General features: G+C 42.7%; 1 protein-coding gene across 1 annotated transcript in view; it reads right to left on the reverse strand.

Moving 5' to 3' along the window:
• Positions 1–20,982, reverse strand: part of HIBCH (3-hydroxyisobutyryl-CoA hydrolase) — a 951,762-nt gene that overhangs the window by 717,122 nt on the left and 213,658 nt on the right. Inside the window, exons 5-6 of the mRNA XM_085648807.1 lie at positions 13,409–13,489; positions 8,415–8,467 (exon numbers count right to left, since the gene is read on the reverse strand). Of these exons, the coding sequence (XP_085504933.1) occupies positions 8,415–8,467; positions 13,409–13,489 (134 nt within the window). The remainder of the gene's footprint in view (positions 1–8,414; positions 8,468–13,408; positions 13,490–20,982) is intronic.

The raw sequence follows: 20,982 nt of genomic DNA on the forward strand, positions 1-20,982 counted from the left end.
TTGGACTATGCTATTTCACTGCCAGGAGCTGCTGTACGGTGGCTTGCTGGCTGGTAGGTGGCTGCCGTATGGTCACTATCTGGTGCTTTGACTACCACGGTCTGCAGTTCTATGATGTGGCTGGGGACATCTGCTGCAGATGCCTGGCCTCTTGGTGGCAAGGCGTGCCCTTTGTAGTCTTTCTTGCAGTTCTTTCCCGATTGCTATATTTTGCAATAGGGGCATGGACATTTCTTCCACTATTACAAGCCGGGCAGCAAGGGCGGGTAACGCAGCCCCTCTGCCGTATGTGGCTTCCCTGTCAATGCGGTGTAGCAGGGTGCTTGAGCGGTGCGGTGTAGGTCTTTTGCCAGTGCAGCCAGGCACTGCAAGAGCCATGCTGCTTCAGGGCTGCGTGGTGGGCATGCCCACGAAAGGAGGTAGGTTTGCTGTGGAGTAGGTGCTGAGCAACAGAGGGAGCAGAGGGTTGAGAAGTGCTCTCCTTGTTGCCAATGTAGAGATGAGAACGCACAGAGACAGAACACACACAACAACTTGCTGCAAGATTATGCCTGATCCCGTCTAGATGAGAAGGCCATTTATTATATCGGAGAGGTGATCACATCGGACCAAACCATGGTTGTGACTCCGTCAGGGAACAAACTAAAAAGACCTCCTTCCACTTGTAAAGCCCCCCCCCCAATCAGTGGAATGTCCAGTGCCATTCACCAAACACTATAGGCTTCATCGCCCAGTATTAGCCAGCCGTCTGACAGCCCTGGACGCGCACATGGAAAGAAGTAAGTGGGTACTTACTAGGCTTATTATTAGTACCAGTGGATGCGTCTGTAACGCTTACTTTAATGTGTGTGCCTGATTCTCTGATGAGAAAAGCCTGCCACCGAGTAGTTCTCTCACACTGCAAATGCAATTCTATAAGTCATGTTTTCAAGACAAACCTGGTTTTCTGTATATTAAGCAATCCGTGGACTTATGGCAAATTAATTGTCGTGAGCAGTGCAGGTGGTTTTAAATGTTATTGTTGATTTATTGCAGAGAGGCGGTAGGGACTCTGTATTAGTAGTTAGTATTCCCAGAGATGAGAATTCATTGGATTGTTGCTCCCAAATAACTTTCCACCCGTTTCCAAATCATCACAAAAGTTCCAGACCTATAGCATTTTGTGATGCTGGAAAAATTTTGCACATGATTAAAGGGGGGGTTCTAAAACAGATATTCCACCCAATACATTTTTCCATAGACTTTTGTATTCGACATAGCACAGAAATGGCTGAATGAACTTTGATTACATTTGCCATGAATATGCATTAGAGTGTCTAGAAAATCCTTTTTGCTATTGCAAGTGATATTATGAAGTGGTTATGAAGCTATAAGGGTCAAAATCCTAGTGATATCTGTTTCACATGTAGCTCAGAACTACTAAAAGTAGCAAGGAAGCCCAAAAACTAAACTTTACTGCATATGCAAATTTTCACATTTACTACATCAACAACTGAAAGACCCACTTGTGGTCCAATGCTGATGGAAACCAATAAACAAATACATAACTAATTGAATACATTTTAATCTACATAGGTTTTCTTTGCATGTTCTCTGGCTCACAAAATACAACTGTGCCCAACAAGCCAAACAAAAACCATCTTCCTTAAGCAACCCTGTACATCAAAATGGAAAAGTGACCTAGCAGTGAGCTACACAAACTACTATATGGAGGACATGATTATTGACAACTTGGAAAAAATGAATAATCATTTTTTTTTATAACAACATATGTAAAATTTCACACTTACTACATGAACAGCTAAAAGACATTTATGGTCACATTATTATGGAAACCAATAATCAAATACAGTACAAATACATTTGATCACCACTCTGTAGTTATAGTTAGGATTCCCAGAGATAGGAATTCCTCTGGTTTTTGCTCACCAATAACTTTCCACCAGTTTCACAAATCACCACAAAACTTTCCAGACCTATAGGTTGTTCTGCAGTTTGTGATGATAACATTTTTTGTGGTGAATCATTAAGGAGACGCAAAGATTAAAGGGGGGATACCAAAACGTCTTTTCCCACCAATGCATTTTCCATAGACTATTGTATTCGACGTAGCGTGAAAATGGCTGAACGGATTTACATACAATTAGGCATAATGGTGCGCAGATGATTCCACTGGAGTAATACAGGTAAGTATTTGTTAAGATGTAAGGCATTTAAACTTCGTGAGATCTTTGACCACGATACTTATGCTGAATTTCACAAAATTGTGCAAAACCGCCGCAGTTTATGGAGATGACAAGTCATTATCGGACTGGATAATGACTGCCTTTACAAAAGTTTAAGGCTGCTATGTTGTTTTAAAAGCACTTTGCCAGTGTTCTGGCTTAGGGCCTTCGGTATAGCTAAGTATTATGTTTAAAATGTTTTCCCTACCTACAAACACTTTGCAAAAGTGGTTTTAGGTAGGGAAAATAATTATATGTTTCTATATATTATGAAAAAGTTTAGAGATTACCGCGGTACTACCTTGCAAGTACGGCAGTACTTAAAAAATATGAATAAAGATCTTAAAAAATTGAAAAAACAATGTAATGCACTAAATTTCACAAATATAGTATAGCACATTGTATTCACAATTTTTAACATATTTAATTCTGCTAAGAAAAAGGGTATGGAGTACCATGGAAATACCCAAAAAAATGTACGCAAAAACATGCAAGCTAAAAAGAAAAATTAAATAAAGAAAACATTTCCTAAAATGTAGGTACTAACAATGTACTCTGTAAACATATTTTAAAATATGTGAAAAAATAAATAAATACATTAACCTACTTATTACCACTTTATTAAAGTGCTAATAGGTAGAGATCTACAATCCATCAATCAATCAGCATTTGTAGAGCGCAGCACTGTCAACCCTGGGGGTATCTGGGCGCTGGGGTGCAAGGTCTCCGTCTAAAAGACAGGTCCGAAAATCAAGTGAGCAGGAAAGGCAAAACAGAGGGCAGAAAAACAAGCAGAAAAGGCAACACAGAGGGCAGTAAAAAAAACAGAAAGAGCCTAAACAGAGTAGAAAACAAGCAGAAAAGCAGAACAGAGCAAGAAACGAACAGAGGAGGCACAAACAGAGGGCAGCAGGTAGACATGCAGCAGTGGGTAGCGGACTGCGGGCAAGCTGGACAGGAGAGCTGCTGCAGGGGGAACTGGCACGAGGACCTGCTTAATGGGGTCCTGCTACGGCCCCCATTAAGTAGGCCCTGGGGGGAGGGAGGACGCTGTGTGACAAGAGGAGTGAATTGGCAGTAAGAGGAAAGAAATAAGCAGAAGAAGGCAAAGCAGAGGGCAGAAAAGGCAAAACAGAGGGCAGAAAAATTAGCAGAAAAGAGAAAAACAGAGGGCAGAAAACGAGCAGAAAAGGCAAAACAGCACAAGAAACGAGAGGACGCACAAACAGAGGGCAGGTGGAAGACAGGCACTAGAAGGTAGAAGAGTGGAAGAGGTGTGGCGCAGCGGCCAGGGTGCCTGACTCTAGACTTCGGGGTTCACGGTTCGATCACCGGCAGCAGGTTAGCCCAGCTTCATGTGACTCTTGGCAATAGCTCGCTTAATCTTCCCAACGGCCCCCAGCGCCGGGACACCTCTCCGGAGGTAGCTGTGTGCTTTACAAATGCCGGTATTTCAAGGTAGCGGACTGAGAGCAAGCCGGAAAGGAGAACTGTCCCTAACACAGAACACAGCTAAAGAGTAGTAAAAACAATATGGCTGCCGTTTCATTTTCTAAAAACAGCTATTACTCAATTATATACTGGCTTGTCACAGTGCTGTGGAGTGCTATGTCACACATTAGAGTGGCAAATTCTCGTAGAGTGTAGTGTCGTACAGAGGAGTGTCATTATTTGTGAGAACACAGTGCATGGTAGAATAGCGAGTTATAGTTAGTGTTGTCTGGTTAGCAAGCTAAAAAGAGTGGGTATGGAGGAGCACTGCTTACAATAATTTGAAGGTGTTGGATAAATTGTAAATTAAACGAACTATAACTTTAGAATTTCTAAAGTTTGTGTAGTATAAATTTGGTTTGTATGGGGGAATTGTTTTTTCTAACTACAACTAAGCTTTAACCTTTGTTTTTTTCAGTGAATTTAAAAATCATTACAGTATAAATTAGGGCATGAGAAAAACGCATTTGCAAGTTTAAAGCTTTTGCCACACAAAGAGCATTGTTCACGACCACAAACATTAATCACATGGAACATGTACTAAAACAACAATTTTCAGGTCAATTCAAATTATACTTATATTGCAATAATTCGGTTGCAACACATTCAAACGTTTATCTGACATAATCTAAATCTAAGCAGACAGATCACAAAACATTTTTGACTGGCTCTATTACATATCCTTGATGATAACTAAGGCAATGCTTGGTGCAAACACCCTTTACCCCTGTATTATTAAAGCAGATTTGAGGAGGCGGTAATGTGTAACAAGAATATTTGTACATAATGTGTTATATTTTGTTAATGTTGGTGGTGTTTTGTGCACTTATGTTTTGGGTTGTAGTACTGCAGTTCATTTTTTAGTTGTGGCGTGTTCGTTGTGAATGTTTTGTAATGTTAAGACCGGTTAAGTTTAGGTTAAAAAAAAATGTTTTTTGTTATATTACTATATTGGGCATATTAATTACTTTAGAAATGTCAAAAATTGCGCTACGTTTCTAGCAAAATCACCACAAACCTTTGAAGTTTTTCTGGCAAACAACCACTTATCACTATCCAAGGCTTTAAAATAGCGCTGCTCCTACAATTCAACAAAAAAAAAATACAAAATGGTGGCGGTGACCCTAGGCTAGCACTTTCAGTACTCACTTTGAGGGATATGACCTCATGACCCATACATACATCTTATTGCACTTGAATTTGACAACATAAATCCCGTAGTAAAACAAGATTATCAAAGACGGTGTTAGCAAAAGATGGAAAGCTTTCCATACAGAAAATATAATACCTGCTAATCATTTAAATCTATATCCTAATTCACATAATATATACTCTCTCAAGGGCCATATCCAGAATGTTAAGATCTCACAACTTGTTTGACTAAAGTCATAAAATTCTAAAGCTGTGGATAGGTTTACGAAAAGTCTTATACTCATTTAAATCATTTAGATATTTTATTTTAATATCTGACACAACTGGTCTCCTAAAATCAACATTTGGCCGGATTATGTAATTGAACAAATTTTAAAAAAAGGACAAAGGGGTTTACTTTCACACAAGGTGTGCTAGTGAGTCAACATTTACACCAGCTGTACGTCTGATTGCAGTTGTTAACTTATTTACTGTTCATGTGAATGAGGAATGAAGGCTGTTAAAGAGCATGAAGTGGAAACAGGGTAATAACTCGCTGTTCTAGTGTAACACATCAACAACGTCATGAGTGGTCTTTAAAATGATTGTCAGGCCATTTGTTTCCAAATAAAATGCTGCATTGATATTATAAAATATATTGGCAGAAAAATATCATTATGATAGCTGAATGAATGAATTAATACATTTCTTGATTAGCACCCTTTCAGCATTTTGTTCAATCTATTTTCATAGAACTTAAATATAGTTCAGTAAAATTACATTAAAAACTTCAAACACAGCTCACTGCATTTGAGTAAAAGAACCTTTGTTTTTAAAACTGTTTGGGGGCGTCACAAACAGAAAGAAACTACAATGAAATGAGGTCTTTCCCAAACTTATTCACTACCTGCATTATCCTTTAACAATCTGCAAGAGATTCTACGCCCCAAATATACCAATTTTATGAGTATTTTTGGAAAAGAGAATAACAGAATTTTTAAGAAAATAAATTGGAAAAATAATTAGTAAATCATTGGGATGTATCCAAAAGACCGGGTGATTGAGATAGCTTATTGTGTCATTGCACCAACTAAAGAAATCAGTACATAAACTGACCGTTATAGATTAAAGCGTAAGTCAGTGCAGCTGCCTTTTAGCCACATGAGTTACACAAATGAAGTTTACTGAGTTGTGCGATAGAAATGCCTCTTGATGGAGCAGGGGTTTTGCGAAATAAAAACCTGTTCGGATCAAACTTCTCATTGTGTGGATTATTAACAAATTGGTGTGAAAATTAACAGTATAAAACAAAAAATGGGGAGATAAAATTGCGCAAATGCGTGCTGGAAAGAAATCAGTATTTCTAGTACCTTTTCTAGTAGGTCGCAAATGCAAAATGATTAATGCAGAAATAAAATAATGATAGAAGCCACAAGTTCAAAAGACACATGATATTTTCCTTTTCACTAACTGTTTAAAAATGTACATAACGTGAAGAGAAATGCAAAGCATTTAAAGCTTTGTATTGACAATGATAATCACGTTTATTTGTTTTTCCTAGAGCACATTTTACTGTTCTGCAGAGAAGACCTCAAGAGTCTTTTAGTTTAATTTGCTTTCTAAAACGTATGTTACAAATGTCCTTCGTGAGTTCCTGATGATGGCATAGGCCGTGTGGAGGAAGTAATGAATGTTATTAATGGAATTTCCTGCCAACCGGAGTATGTGCAAAAACAACAATTGATGGACAGAATGCAGAACAATGTCATACATTCACCCCAGTACAGAGATCTGGGCCTAAATCCATCGTTTTTTTGCTCACCATGCCATTCCAGTTGAACCCATCCATATGCAAATCAGTCTTGACCCTGTGCCTCATGGGAACAGTTCAGCCCAAACTGCCAAGCCAGGTCCTCCCTGGACTGGAAACAAGCATCCTAGGACCGGTTTCGGGGTTTCACCCCTCTTCAGCCAGGATAGCTTGATTCCAGTGGCATGGAGAGCACGGGACTCACGTCTGAGCATACCCATCCCACTCGGGGTGACAAATGCAAAAACAACAGTTGATGGACAGAATGCAGAACAATGTCATACCGGAGTATGTGGAAAATTATGCTGCGAGTTTGATACATTAGCGAGTTGGAGAAATGTGCAAGCCACGGAAGAGATTATCGGAGATTCCTCTGCTGAAAGACAATGACGAAGTTCTCTGAAGACAAAGGAATTATTGAAAGTTAGGTACACTGGAAATGGAGTTACCAGACAACCCCTGGCCTAGTTCAATGGGATTCAAAGATTTTTGGGGGTTTTGATACATGGGGGGTTGCATCTTTAGTGAATTAGGGTATAATTGCTAGTGTTAGAATTTTTAGTTGGGCAGGCTTGGGAGAAAGATTTTGACTTTGCGAGAGGAGAGAGCCGTGTTACTGTTTCCTTACCTAATTGGCTGGCTGTTGTTCTGCTGATACTGACTCTTTGACTTTGCTCCTCATACCTTGTTGAGGGTGCCCCAGCTTTCTCTTCCGGCCAGAGGGTAACTTTCCAGACTATTAGCATTTCGTACTATAATTATTTCTAGGTTTGTATGATATTCTGAATTTTCAATAATTTTATTTGCAAATGTTCTTTACTCTTGTCTCTTCGCCTATCCACTCTCTCATGACACGGTTTTGGGATGTTATTATGAATTACTATAATTATGTTTTTCTTGTGTGGTGATCTAGGACTCGTGCTGTACTGTACTTGTTGAGCATTCACATTTATTTAGATAAACGCATTATGATAAATAATCAGAGCCTGTCTTTATTAATGTCATTTTGGTTATATTGAGTGGATTATTTCTTTGTTTAGGTCCTCATAGTTAGGATTCTGTCAATCTTTTGCCAATCCCTGACATCTATCAAAGGTCCATCGAATAGAGAGGACTACATGACTAAAATGAAATTTCGTAACTTGTTTTAAACTCATGCAGCGTGAAAGGTACTTCAAGGTGTTAAAATTGGGTCCTGATGGTAAAATTTGGAAAGCTCCTTTCCGCTGCATCACTCTTGTTTGGGCCAAGAGAGGTCAGTGTGTAATTGTTGATAGTATCATTATCATTATTGCCATCATTATTAAAATATGCGCCCACAATACAATGCCAGAGTGATTGCCTGTAGTCTGCTCAGCGCATCTCAGTTCATGTAGCTGAGACGTGCTGCATTGACCACTGCCTAGAGGATACCCATCAACAAACATATTGGATCAAATTAAGCTCAACTGACTGCCAACAAATGGCTGAAGTGACTGAAAATCCGAAAAAAACATTGGCTCTGAAAAGGTTCATAAGCTACAAGCCAGAGCAAAACATGTGTCAGCTGATCAGGAATATAGTACAAATACTAATATAAAACATTAAAAACTTGCTGCTTTGAATTTAAGAATATGGCGCTCATTTTAGAATTAAAGTATTTTAATCTGTAATATCGACATAAAACTTTACTATAGAAAAAGACTTGAAAACAATACATACTTCAAAGAAATGTATCATGAAAAGTATCATTGCATTAGAAGATGTATTCGACTTACCCCTCCCATCGTGATCCCATCAATAAGAGCCACGTATGGTTTTCGGCAAGTACCTGTCACAAAAGTAACATCCTTAAGTCATATGTTTTTTACTTATTTTATTTAGCAATTTGAACAAAGCCATTAACCGCTAATTATAACAGAGGAGCAATTCTTTCACTTTGTTTCCTCCATGAATCTCCCAATTTTATAATTTCATCAAGCTTCTTTTACCTCAGTAACAGAGCTAGTCTCGCACAACTCTTCTCCCTACTCTGCACTTGACTTTCGCTGTATGATATTTCGCTAAATGTTATTTATAGAAGGAACTACCTTTCTCGCCCCTAAAAGCTTGACCTAAACTCACATGTTTTACATCTCTTGTACCTCAATATGACTTTCTTGTGTTGACTTGTGTGAGATCTCTAGGGTCAGAGATCTGTAAGAAAAATGCAGCACAATACTTACTTATCTTTCTAATCCAAAGCCAGAAGTTGGATCCTGGTTACCGTTTTGAAAGTCACAGCATGAGGTGTGACAATGGGGTTTGGAGGTGCCCTGAAGCCTAATTTGAATGAATGAATGTGCGACTGACCAGACACATTAAATTAATTTGGACTTTTGATCCAATTGGGAGGTCTCACCCTCGAAAAGTTTGTTGTAAAGATGTTGAGCACATAAAAAGTTTGATAGTGACAGCCAAGTACATATGAGAGAGACCTATTACTTTTTGCAAACGAGATAAGGTATACTCCCTGGACCACCAGTGTCACAGTCAGCCCACAACAGGCATGTCAGAAGTCATCAAGATCCACTGATTCTTATGTATAGAGCAAGTGGGCAACACATTGTTGCTCTCTAGTGAAAGATCAGCTTCACATTTCATTGAAAGGGATAAGCTTCAAACTTTGGTCAAAAGGTCATTAAGGCTAATAAGCGAGCAGCCTTGAATACTAATGTAGGTAAAAAACAGTCAGGGGGTGCAGTGAGAGGATAAGTAAGTAGCTTAAGGTTTGTTTCAGGAAGATCAGAAGCACTTATAAGTGGATACATCAAGAAAAGTTGTTTGGAAGTCCAACGTGAGTCAGATGTAGTTAAAAGTGTACAAGGATATGAAGGATGTACCCTTGCCTTTTCTCATTTTGCAAGAATAAGGCTCAAAAGAGTTTTAAGGACTAGGAGCGAAAATAAGTGCTAGGGAGGCAAAGTAGGTGAAGAAAAAGGGGTTTTAAAATGATCAAGAGTAAAGATTTTGCAGGATATGTGTGTCCAAGGTTAGGGGTCAAATGAATGCATCGTAGCAATTTTTTTAGACTATTAAAGGCTACAGGTCACAATATTTAATCACAATAAAATAGTAAATAAGGTACAGTACTGCCAGCCTAATATGAAGGTTTCTATTAAGTGATAAAAATATTTAGTATTAAGGGCAGAAAAATGCAATTTATATTAGTGGACATGTCATCGGTCGAACAGGTGACTGCACAAAGGAATTTCATCTTAGGTCAGAGCCCATAGCAGTACAGAGCTGGGAGGTATCTGGATTAAAGAAGCCGAAGTTGCCAAACTCACAGGGCCGAGCTCACCTACGGGGAGTGACCCAGAGGGTACTTGAATCATCCTGAATAAATTCAGCAGAAACAGCCGTAAGGTCTTGGACCATGCATGGCCGCCAACGGAGCTTTATCTTCTTAATTGTCAGGATTTTCTTCAATGGTGAGACCCCCAAACAGTTATGTTATGTTATGAGCATTTGTGGGCGCACTATCAACCAGGAGGGTATCCTGGTGCTGAGCAGGTGTGAGTCTAGCCGCACCTAGGGCCTAATGGGACTACTCAAAAAGCCAGATCTTCAGCTTCTTGCGGAATTCAAGAAGTGAAGAGGAGAATTAGATGTACTGGCAGGTCATTCCACGGTTTGAGAGTGATGTAGAAGAAGGCTCGATCATGGGATCTGGTATTCTGTATGCGTGGGATTTGTTCAAGTTTGAGTCAAGACGAGCGGAGGTGTCTGGGAGGTTTGTGAAAGCAGATGTGATAGCTGAGGTATGCTGGGCCAGTGCTACATCATGCCTTGAAAGTGTGGGTGATTATTTTGAATTGTGCTAATTTGTTAATGGAAAGCCAGTGGAGCCAGAGTTGTTTTATGGCATGGACAAAATGGAGCCCCCTGGTAAACTGATCTTATGCAGTTTATCTTGCACCATCTCACTTTTATTGAACTCTCTATCAGAACCTCTCTCCCTCTCTTTTACTTTCTCCCTTTCTTTTCATCTCTCTCTCTCTTCTCTCCCTCTCCAATGACATTGCATGTATTTTTGTCCCCAGGGCAATTCAATATTGTTTGGTCTCACGGAGGATTGAATGATTAGAAAATAGATAATAAAATTCAAAGTTGTCCCAAATAGGGGGCCTCAAAATATTTCTGGCTCAGGGCCCTAAAAATCCTTATGATGACACTGAATGGAACTGAGGTGTGGTGCTATCGGAGTGTGGCATGGGAGGTTGGAAGCGATTCTAGCTGCTGAGTTCTGAATGGTCTGCAGCTCTCTAGTGACTTTTTTGTTCATACCGCCATAGGTATTCCCATAGTCCAGTCCAGCTTGCTTGTGACGAGACTAGACGGTAGTACGAGCAGGACCTTTACCTCAAGGAATAAGAGGATTTCTCATGCCCTATTGCATTGAAGGGGAAGACCAGGGTATTCCGGAGGACCATGACAAAAATAGCTTTGCTTGGTGCTCACTCATGGCTTTTGGGTGCATATGTGAAAATGAGCCAAAGGCCATGAAGTCATGTTCAACCGTAAACATCACATGATTAGGCCATGCGGATCCAATTAGTAACGTTTCTTACAGCATCTCAGCAGTGTTTAAATCCTGAAATCTTCAGACTTATTAGCTGTCAAAAATGCTGAGGAATTTCATCAATGAAGCATCGAGAGAGCTCCAGACCAGCGTCAATGAGGCGTGGAAAAACTGGAACTAGCACAAGCACACAACTTGGTGCCTAATGTACTCTGGTGTCATCACATTCAGTGGGAGGAATCCTGGCTGAAGTTCTTTAGCCCTACCTGGAGATGCTCAGGAGCTATTTTGGGGAAAACCCCCTTTTGTACCGCTTTGTTCGCCATAAGTTGGCAGGGTATGCTCAGACGGGAGACCCTTGCTCACTTTGACACTGGATTCAAGCAAGCCTGGCTGAAGATGGCAGAAATGCCAGAAACCAGTCCTAGGAAGCTTGTTTCCGGTCCAGGGAAGGCATGGCTTGGCAGTTCGGGCTGGACTGTTCCCATGAGGCACAGGGTCAGACTGATTTGCATATGGCCATGTCTGAACTGGGGTGGCAGAGTGGGCTAAAGAACGGTGATGGATCAAACCCAGATCTGTTGACTAGGTGCGAGTGTTTGATTGGTTCTGATGCTCTGTCCATCACCACCCCCTTTTGTACCGCTTTGTTCGCCATAAGTTGGCAGGGTATGCTCCGACGTGAGTCCCTTGCTCACTTTGCCACTTGATTCAAGCAAGCCTGGCTGAAGACGGCTGAAATGCCAGAAACCGGTCCTAGGAAGCCTGTTTCCGGTCCAGGGAAGGCATGACTTGGCAGTTCGGGCTGGACTGTTCCCATGAGGCACAGGGTCAGACTGATTTGCATATGGCCATGTCTGAACTGGGGTGGCAGAGTGGGCTAAAGAACGGTGATGGACCAAACCCAGATCTGTTGACTGCGTGTGAGTGTTTGATTGGTTCTGATGCTCTGTCCATCACCACCCCCTTTTGTACCGCTTTAGACGGTAGTACGAGCAGGACCTTTACCTCAAGTAATAAGAGGATTTCTCATGCCCTATTGCAGTGAAGGGGAAGACCAGGGTATTCCGGAGGACCATGACAAAAATAGCTTTGCTTGGTGCTCACTCATGGCTTTTGGGTGCATATGTGAAAATGAGCCAAAGGCCATGAAGTCATGTTCAACCGTAAACTTCACATGATTAGGCCATGCGGATCCAACTAGTAACGTTTCTTACAGCATCTCAGCAGTGTTTAAATCCTGAAATCTTCAGACTTATTAGCTGTCAAAAATGCGGAGGAATTTCGTCAATGAAGCATCGAGAGAGCTCCAGACCAGCGTCAATGAGGCGTGGAAAAACTGGAACTAGCACAAGCACACAACTTGGTGCCTAATGTACTCTGGTGTCATCACATTCAGTGAGAGGAATCCTGGCTGCAGTTCTTTAGCCCTACCTGGAGATGCTAAGGAGCTATTTTGGGGAAATGTTTCCAGACCAGTCTGACACCAGTAGATTTACTAATAAGGTTAGTAATCTGTAGGAAGATGTAACCATGCGTAACTTAGAAACATGCTGTGATTCCAACCTTTCCTTCAATGGTCAAATAGACATCATGGTTAATTCAAAGCACTATCAACTGCCAATACTGGACAACTACCTACCATTTCTGTCTTTTCACCTCAAAGACTCATTGATCAGGGCTTCCATTCTCCATGGCTTAGTTGCAACTCACTTGATCTTGGTTTGCCTAGTACTTTGATCAGCAAGCACCCCCATTCAGAAAGAACAGCAAGGCTTGTTTTCAAACTGAAACCTCAAACACATCAGCAGAGTACTGAAAGAGTTACAGCGATTGTCTTTAGTGGGCCGTACAAACTATAAATCCTTAGGATTTACCCAGAGAGCGCTTCATGGCAATGTTAGAGTGTTCAAATCCAGAGACAAGGTGGCTGAAGATTTTCCTTCTTGGCCACAAGACTGGAAACTTATTTATTAGAGCCATGACTATGACATATTTAGAAAACAACTCAAGACTGATCTGTTGAATAGATGCTTCTCCTATAACCCCTTTTTATTGTGTTGCCTTCTCTCCACTCTGCCATACTTACCCCACCCTTTTTTGCACTTTTAATCAGCTATTATTTGTGAGCGAGTTACAACACACAAATAATACACATTCAAAAAAGATGCCTATCCTACTACTAGACTTCATAGCATAAATACATACCAATGGCGTTGTTAAGGATATATTCCTCTCTGAAAAAGTCTTGTGCTAATCTGGCCCCGGCCTTTCCTGCATCTGTCACAGCTAAAGATAAAGAGAAATGCAATCAATAACAAAATAACAATATATTTCCAACAAATACAAAAATTACTGATTAAATAAAAACAAAGGCTTTACAGACTGAATGCTAAGCATTTATCATCAATGCAAAATATTTCTTATTCATGTTCACTTTATGAAAACACTTTACATCGACTGCTCATTCACATTCGTTGTTTCCTTGCACTGCTCAGGTAATTTCCAGCTAAATTCTAGTAGTTCGCTTAGGTTCCCGCCTCCCATGAAATGTATTGCTGCTTTTCATTCTTATATATGGTCAGTTGTGAGTATGGATTTGAAGAACCACTTATGCTCGTTGCATGTCTAGTGTCACATTAACTATATGGTGTCAATTAAGTTTCTCAATGCTGTTATTTGTACCTCCTGGCTATATTCTGTGTTAGCAACTTAGCAATTCAGCATGTACAACTGTCGCTCTCTACCCCCGGGAAAAACTTCCAGTGTCTTAAGTTCCACACTTGTTTGAGTAAAAACGCTTATCAATCTGGTATCTCTACCGACTTGGGTCGGTGTAAAGAGCGGTGGTGGGGAGCATGGGAAGGAGAGAAGTTGAAGGGATCATAGGCGCAGGGGCCCAAGGTTCTCCTATCTCAAACTCTTCTTCGCTCTAATGCAGTGTTTTCAGTTTTTGTCCGTTGTATCTGCACTTCCTAATCAGTAGGTTGTGTAAAATCCAGTAGTGGAGCATCACAGGCTTGTGTTCTTCAGCATTCATTGTCCTGCATCTGGGGCATTCACCAGTTGGACGACTGTATATCTTACACAGTGTGTGAGAGGTGAGAACATGTTGAACTGCATCAACTGTAATCTGGCATTCCTGGACATCTGAGGTGCACAAGACAATATTAATGTCACGTTATCATCACTATACAGTTATGGTATATAACAGTCTAAAATAGCAACTTGAAGTACTTACAAGGCACTAAGCGAAAAAGTTCGAATAAAATACAAAAAGCTGCTTTTTCAAGACTATAATGTTTATCGATGTTGATTAAAAAATACATTTCAGTAGGAATGCCAACAAACATTTGCAAATCCAAAAGCACTGGCTTTTAATCTGCTAACAAACGCAAACACAGGCATAGACAAATGTGCACAGATTATATGTGCTGTGTCTCGATGCAACATGCATCCTTTTGTGCCTCTGGTGCCTGTGCCATACTTTCTTTTTATCTCCAAGCTTAAGGGATACTATTCTTTTAGAGATGGGCTACTGGGAGGGTGTTAACTTGTGTCGGATCCCTTCTGGGCACCACCAAAGTCCCAAATGAATCCGCCTGGTTCTCACTTTCGGGCCACCTTACTCCTAGGAGGAAAGTGTTAGGGGCAGGCAGGACAGTCCAGCTCCTTTTATCCTCCCTCCCACAATCTCTCACACTTCACCAACAAAAGAAATGATCCAGGAGGTGGGGATGTGAGAGGTAGGGACTAGGATAGTTCTCTCCATTTGAAGCATTGTAAGAGGAGAGAGCTGCGTGTCTCTGTCCGAGTAAGATGTCTAATGATGTTTGGATTTTTCATTCCCCTCACAATGCTACTCTTACGCTCCATAAGAAGCCTTGTGAGGAAAAATAAAACAAATGCAAACTAAGCCTCACTGTGAGAAAGTGGCTCTGTATATACTGTTCCCAAATAGGTACAGTATGTACAGAGTCCAGAGTCCCCAGAGGTTTGGCAGAGGTTAAAGTTAGATATAACCTTACTCTCTAAAGTGGTAGCTTGGTCGAGCAGTAAGGCTGTATCAGAGGACAGTGTGAAGCATTTGTTGTACACACTCAGTCAGCAAATGGTCTCACACCCTCAATAACTGAACTCTAGGCCAATGGTTTATATAAAAATATATGGTTATTTTATTTTAGAACCAACAATAGGTATCAAAATATACTTTCTCAGAATGAGATACTTTAGTTAAATACTTTGCAATAGGCAATTGACTTTTGCAGATAATAGTTACTGTTTGATGCAATAGGCAACACAATTTCAAACACAATAATACATTGAGCTCAATGGGAATTTTAAGTTATGTGCAATTGATTACTTTTAGGATTACTTTTCTAACTCCATGACTGGATCCTAGATTCAGTCCTGGGACAGTTCTTGGAAACAAGTGAGTAAATTCGTTGTAGGTACTGTAGTGATTTTTAAACAATATTTTGCTATTTTAAAAGTTGACACAAAAACTTTTTCTAATCAAATTACCAATGTTATCCTAAGGAAGGAAATTCACTTAGCAGGTAAGTGGGGTTATGGTTACTTTTTCTAGGTCAGTGTTGGATCCTAGATCAGCACTAGTGTACCACCTGTAAGCAGTTGAGAAACTGCGTTTAAGTTATACAGGCGATTTTTAAGGAATATTCATAAGTCTGCAAAATCGACACTTTTAAGAAGAAATGTCATAGAAAAACAGTCAATGGTTCCCTATGGAAAGAAATTCAAGTTACGGGTAAAGTATGTTCTCGTTACTTTTGTAAACCGGGGCTGGGCTCTTAGGCTCAGTACTGGGACCTCTATCTAAAACAGGTAAGTAACTACGTTTTCACAGTTGGTACAATTTTTTAAGAATATTTGTGTTTGCAAAAATCGACACTTAGAAGAAATTTCACAGAAAAACAGTCAATGATTTCCTATGGGAGAAAATTGGGTTAGTGGTAAGTACGGTTCAGGGTCAGTGCTGGGCACCAAGATCCAGCACTGGGATCTCTCCTAGTAGCAGGTGAGTATTTCCGTTTTCATTACTCGGTTGATTTTAGGAGAATATATTAAGTTTTAGAAACTCTACATTTAGAAGAAATTTCAGAAGAAACCAATCAATGTTACCCTATGGAAGAAAAGTGAGTTATCGGCTTTTGGGTAAGTACTCGACTGGCAGACTTAAGGTTCTGGGCACAGACTCCGGGGTCTCCTAGGGTCAGGTAGGTACAGTTGTTACACCCTCAGCAGCACTGGGGCGGCCGCGTGCAGAGTGAGTTAGGCCCAATGTTATCCTAAGGGAGGCAGGGGGGCCTTGGTTGGTGGCTGCTGACTAGCAGGCCACGCGGCTGTGGGAGCTGGGCTCCTGGTCACTTGCTCAGGGCAAATGGATAAGTAGGTAGGAATAGAAGTTGCACTGCCTGGGCCACTCGGGCGGCTGGGTGCAGGGTGCTTTTGAGCCTTCGGGCGCTCAAGGGATTTCAATTAGAAAGCTCAAGGACGAACAAAGGCTGCAAGCTCGGGCCAAAGATTCTTCAGGTGCCACCACCACTTCGAGAGGTAAGTTGGGTAGTTGGAGGATAGGTAGGTACCCAGGAGTCAGGCACAGGGGGCCGCAGGGCGCCGTGTGCAGGGGTGCCTTTTGATGTCGGGAAATATTACCCTCTGTTGATCGCAGTTGGGGGGGTCCCTGGTTCTGAGGCTGCAGGCGTCGTCAGGCGCGTCGAGGTGGGTCCTTGGGTGCCGGATTCGGGATCAAAGTCGCCGGGGGCACGTCCTCGGGTCTTTGTCCAATCCGGCACAAGCCAGGCTTGGCGGGTGCAGAGTGTGCAGGGTTCACGGTTCCAGGCTGATGCCAGGGGTTAGAAACTTGCTTTGAGCAGAGCCACTGCTCGTGGGAGTCCCAGGTACTCGAAGTCACAAGGTAGCCAGGTCCTCCGGGGTTTGTGAGGTTGCTGGCCACAGGAGGTGCCGGGATTTAGCAGGAGCAGGTTCGAGGGTCGACAGGCCGGTAGGGCTGGGGCAAAAGCAGTTGGTGTCTTTCTCTTCTTAGCAGCTGCACGGCAGGTCTTCTTTCTTCTTGTTCTTCTTTGCTAGTTTAGAATCTGGAATCTGAGGAAGGTTCAGAGTGTCCCTAAATACTAGGTTTAGGGGCGTTACAGGTAGGTAAAGGGCAGGGACCAATGGGTCCCTGCCCTGGGGTGGGTACACCCCCTATCCTGCCACTCTCCTGTGGAAGGGGGGCAGTAGCCTAGTCCTGATTGGGCAGGGCTTCCCATCGTCAAGATGGCGAGAGCCCGGAGATGTGCTTCACCTCGCCTCTCCCACCTGAGGGGAGGGGTTGGCAGAGGCTGGCACATCCCCTGTCCTTACTTGGGGTTTCCGGTCAGTCTTCCCACCAGAGTGGGGGTCAGAACCGGTGGGGGCCAGTTGCTGAGTACAGCAAGTGGCCTGGAGAAGCTCACAAAGGCGACATGCCTTTGAAGCTTCCCCCTGCCCATGCTGGGGGAGGAGACCTAGCACCTCGCCCAGGATGTGCATTGTTGCAGGCCCAGGAGAGCGGGGGCTCTCCACCCAGGGGTCCAGCAACATGTCTGCTGTGTGGCAGCCTAGGCAGCCTCTCAGACAAGACGTGGATTGTAGGTTAGGTTTCAGGGGGCATCTCTAAGATGCCCTCTGTAGTGCTTGGTACATTAAATCCCACACTGGCATCAGTGCGGGTTTAATGTGCTGAGAAGTTTGATACCAAACTTCTCAGTCTTCAGTGTTGCCATTATGGCGCTGTAGAGTTCGTGTTTGACGAGCTCCCAGCACCATATGCTCTTAAATGGCAGCACTGCTCTTACAGTGCCCAGGAATGGACCTGGGTACGGTAGGGGCACAGGGCTCATGCTCCTGTGCCCACACCGCTGGCATAGGGCACCCAGCTAGAGGGGTGGCTGATGTATGCCAGGGCAGTGTAGGTTGTGGGCATGGCACACAGGGTTGTGTGCCTGTCGACTTTGTTTTTGTCTTGTACCCAGACACTCAGCCTGCAAGGGCAGTGTGTTTGTGTTAGGGTACAGGGCCTCTAAGGGTGCACAATAAGTGCTACAGCCCTTAGAGACCTTCCCTGGTCACAAGGCCCTGGGTACCTAGGGTACCATTTACGAGTGGCTGACATGTGGCCAGGGTTTGCCAATTTGGGTTTTAGGAAAGAAACATAGGCCCTGGGCACCTGATTGGCAGGAGCCCAGGGCACACTCAGTCAAAGTACATTCAGCAATTCAGCAAAACGTGGGGACATACCATGCAAGAAAGATGGCACTTTCTCACACTCACTCCTTGCTGTGGTACAGACAGAGCATTCCTTCCTTACAGATGCGTCTTTCTTAATCAAAGTATTGTGAGAGTAAGGAAGCTTTTTGTATGTACCCTAGAAGCCAGTCGCTGTTTGGATTGTTTCTTAAGCTATGAAGCAAACAATATTGCCTATTTCTGTGCTTTTTACCTCCTTGCAATATCTGTGGGAGACAGGTGTGAAATCCATGGAAGATCCAAGAATACTGTGCACTTCTGAAAAATAAACTCACTTCTGAATTCAGCAAGAGGTCATTTGTATTAATTGCTCAAGGATTTCCCAAAAAAACGAATCATGGAAATAAAAAATACTGAACATAATTGGGGACAAAAGAGAAATAGGTGGCAAGGTTGTCATCTGTAACGTTTTGCAGAAAATGCTGATTCATAAAACTGATATCCCATTATGTCTAATGGACTCGTCCAGCTACAGACATGTATGTTGGCAATTTGTTACAAAAACAATACGCAGAGCTAACAATTGAGCTATGCTTTACAATGTTTTCTCTATGTGATAATGAACAAGCAGATGCTAGCGCTTGAAAAGTTTTTCACAAAGCTACAGTCCTGCAAGGTGTTACTAGATATCTCTTGAAAGCCAGATGCAGCTCCTTGAAATGTCACTCACAAGGCAGCAGTACCATAAGCTATGACAAGTTGTCCATCTCGAGTCGACTGAAACCCCTTGATAAGTTTTTCACAAAGCTGAAGTACAGAAAGACATTGACAGACGTCTCTCTTAAGATGCATCTGCATTAAAAATTATTTCACATAACTTCAGTACTGCAAGGCGTTCCTATACGGCCCTTACGTCTCATAAACAGGTTGTAGCTGTACCGCACTACAGTAACTTAAGTCCTCCACTGCCCCCTTCATCTCAGCACACAAGAGAATTATAAAGAGTGCAGACGCCCATGAATGTCTCCTTTTGTTGAAAATGGGAGGCGCTTCGCCCGGATTGTGCTGCTGGACTACGCTGTGGGACTCGAAGTCCCAGGATCCCTTCTGGCCTCCTGATTTCCCTCACCTGTGTCGGGGGCTTCATTTGGACCTCGCCCGGATTGTGCTGCTGGACTACGCTGTGGGACTCGAAGTCCCAGGATCCCTTCTGGCCTCCTGATTTCCCTCACCTGTGTCGGGGGCTTCATTTGGACTTCGCCGCTCCCGCAGCGTGGGACCCGCGCGGGCGGGCGCGCTCCGGGCGAGGCCCGGGCCAAGGGCGGGCTCGTCTAAGCTCGTCAGAGGTCGAATGAGGTTGGGCTGGGTCACCCCTCTAACGTTGGTATGGTGACGTGGTAGTGTCCCTACTAATTTACAGTTATTATCTGTATGTTGTTTTATTACTGTATTTTTGTTTTCCCTTATAATTTTTATTGTATCTTGTTGTTGTAGTGACCAGTCTTGCAATGAACAGGAAGGACACCAAAAAGGTCGCATCGTCTTCTAGGGGAGGGATGGTGGGCACTCTTGATCAATTCATAACAAGGGCAACTTCTGTGCTGGATAAAGAGATTGCCCACACGGAGCGCCGGCTATCTCTGGACCCCGTGTTAAATAAGAGATCTTCTTTGGGCCTACTATCCGTCTCTCGCTCCCCTGTTCATATGCCCCCTCATCCTTTGCAGACGGAGGGCATCGAAACCTCGGGCATCCAATCCCATAGCTTTAGTGAGGCAGACGAGATTTCCTCCAGTTCCCCCCCCCTCTGTGCAGGTAGCGGCACACAGAAAAGAAAAGAGCCTCTGCTAGAGCTGCTGCCGTCACTAAGAACAAGTCCTACGATGTTCCGTTCGATACCACAGTTAAAAGGAAGAGGGGTGGTGGCCCACAAAAACTCCCGGTAGCTAAAGTTCCAAGGCCTAACACTCAAGCAAACGTTGTGACATCAAATCTGGCCAATGGGCAGGCTTTTCCCTCTATTATAACTTCTGATCTGAACTCCCCAGCCAATGGAGATTTCAGTCCACATGGTGGAGAGGATATGTGGCGTAGACTAGAGAATCTCATGTCTACTTTACTAACCCCCCATCACCTACAGACTGAATAAAATAGAGGAAAATCTAATCCAGCTCTCCAAGTTAGTTAGTTCTGGATTTAAGGAGGCCAACGGGTCTTTCCACAGCCCCCCACTCATCCTGGTACTGATATATATGATAGAATCCCTCCACCCCAGACCATAATAGATCCCTTAAGATTATCTGCTAGGGATCCTAGTACGAGTGGGGAGGGCACTGCTAAACCCCCAGAATCAACTAATAGGCCTCCTTCATCTCCTATGAATTTGGTCGATCAGGGTAATACGTCAGGTGAATTTGCACAAACATCTCTGTGCCCCCCTGCGGAGCCCGATTCGATTGCAGCTAACAAGACTTACATCAAACCACATGACAGCAGAAGTGGCTCTAATAGTAACTCTCTACCTAGGGATC

The sequence above is a fragment of the Triturus cristatus genome, chromosome 3_2, assembly GCF_964204655.1.
Source record: "Triturus cristatus chromosome 3_2, aTriCri1.1, whole genome shotgun sequence".
NCBI classification, from domain to species: domain Eukaryota; kingdom Metazoa; phylum Chordata; class Amphibia; order Caudata; family Salamandridae; genus Triturus; species Triturus cristatus.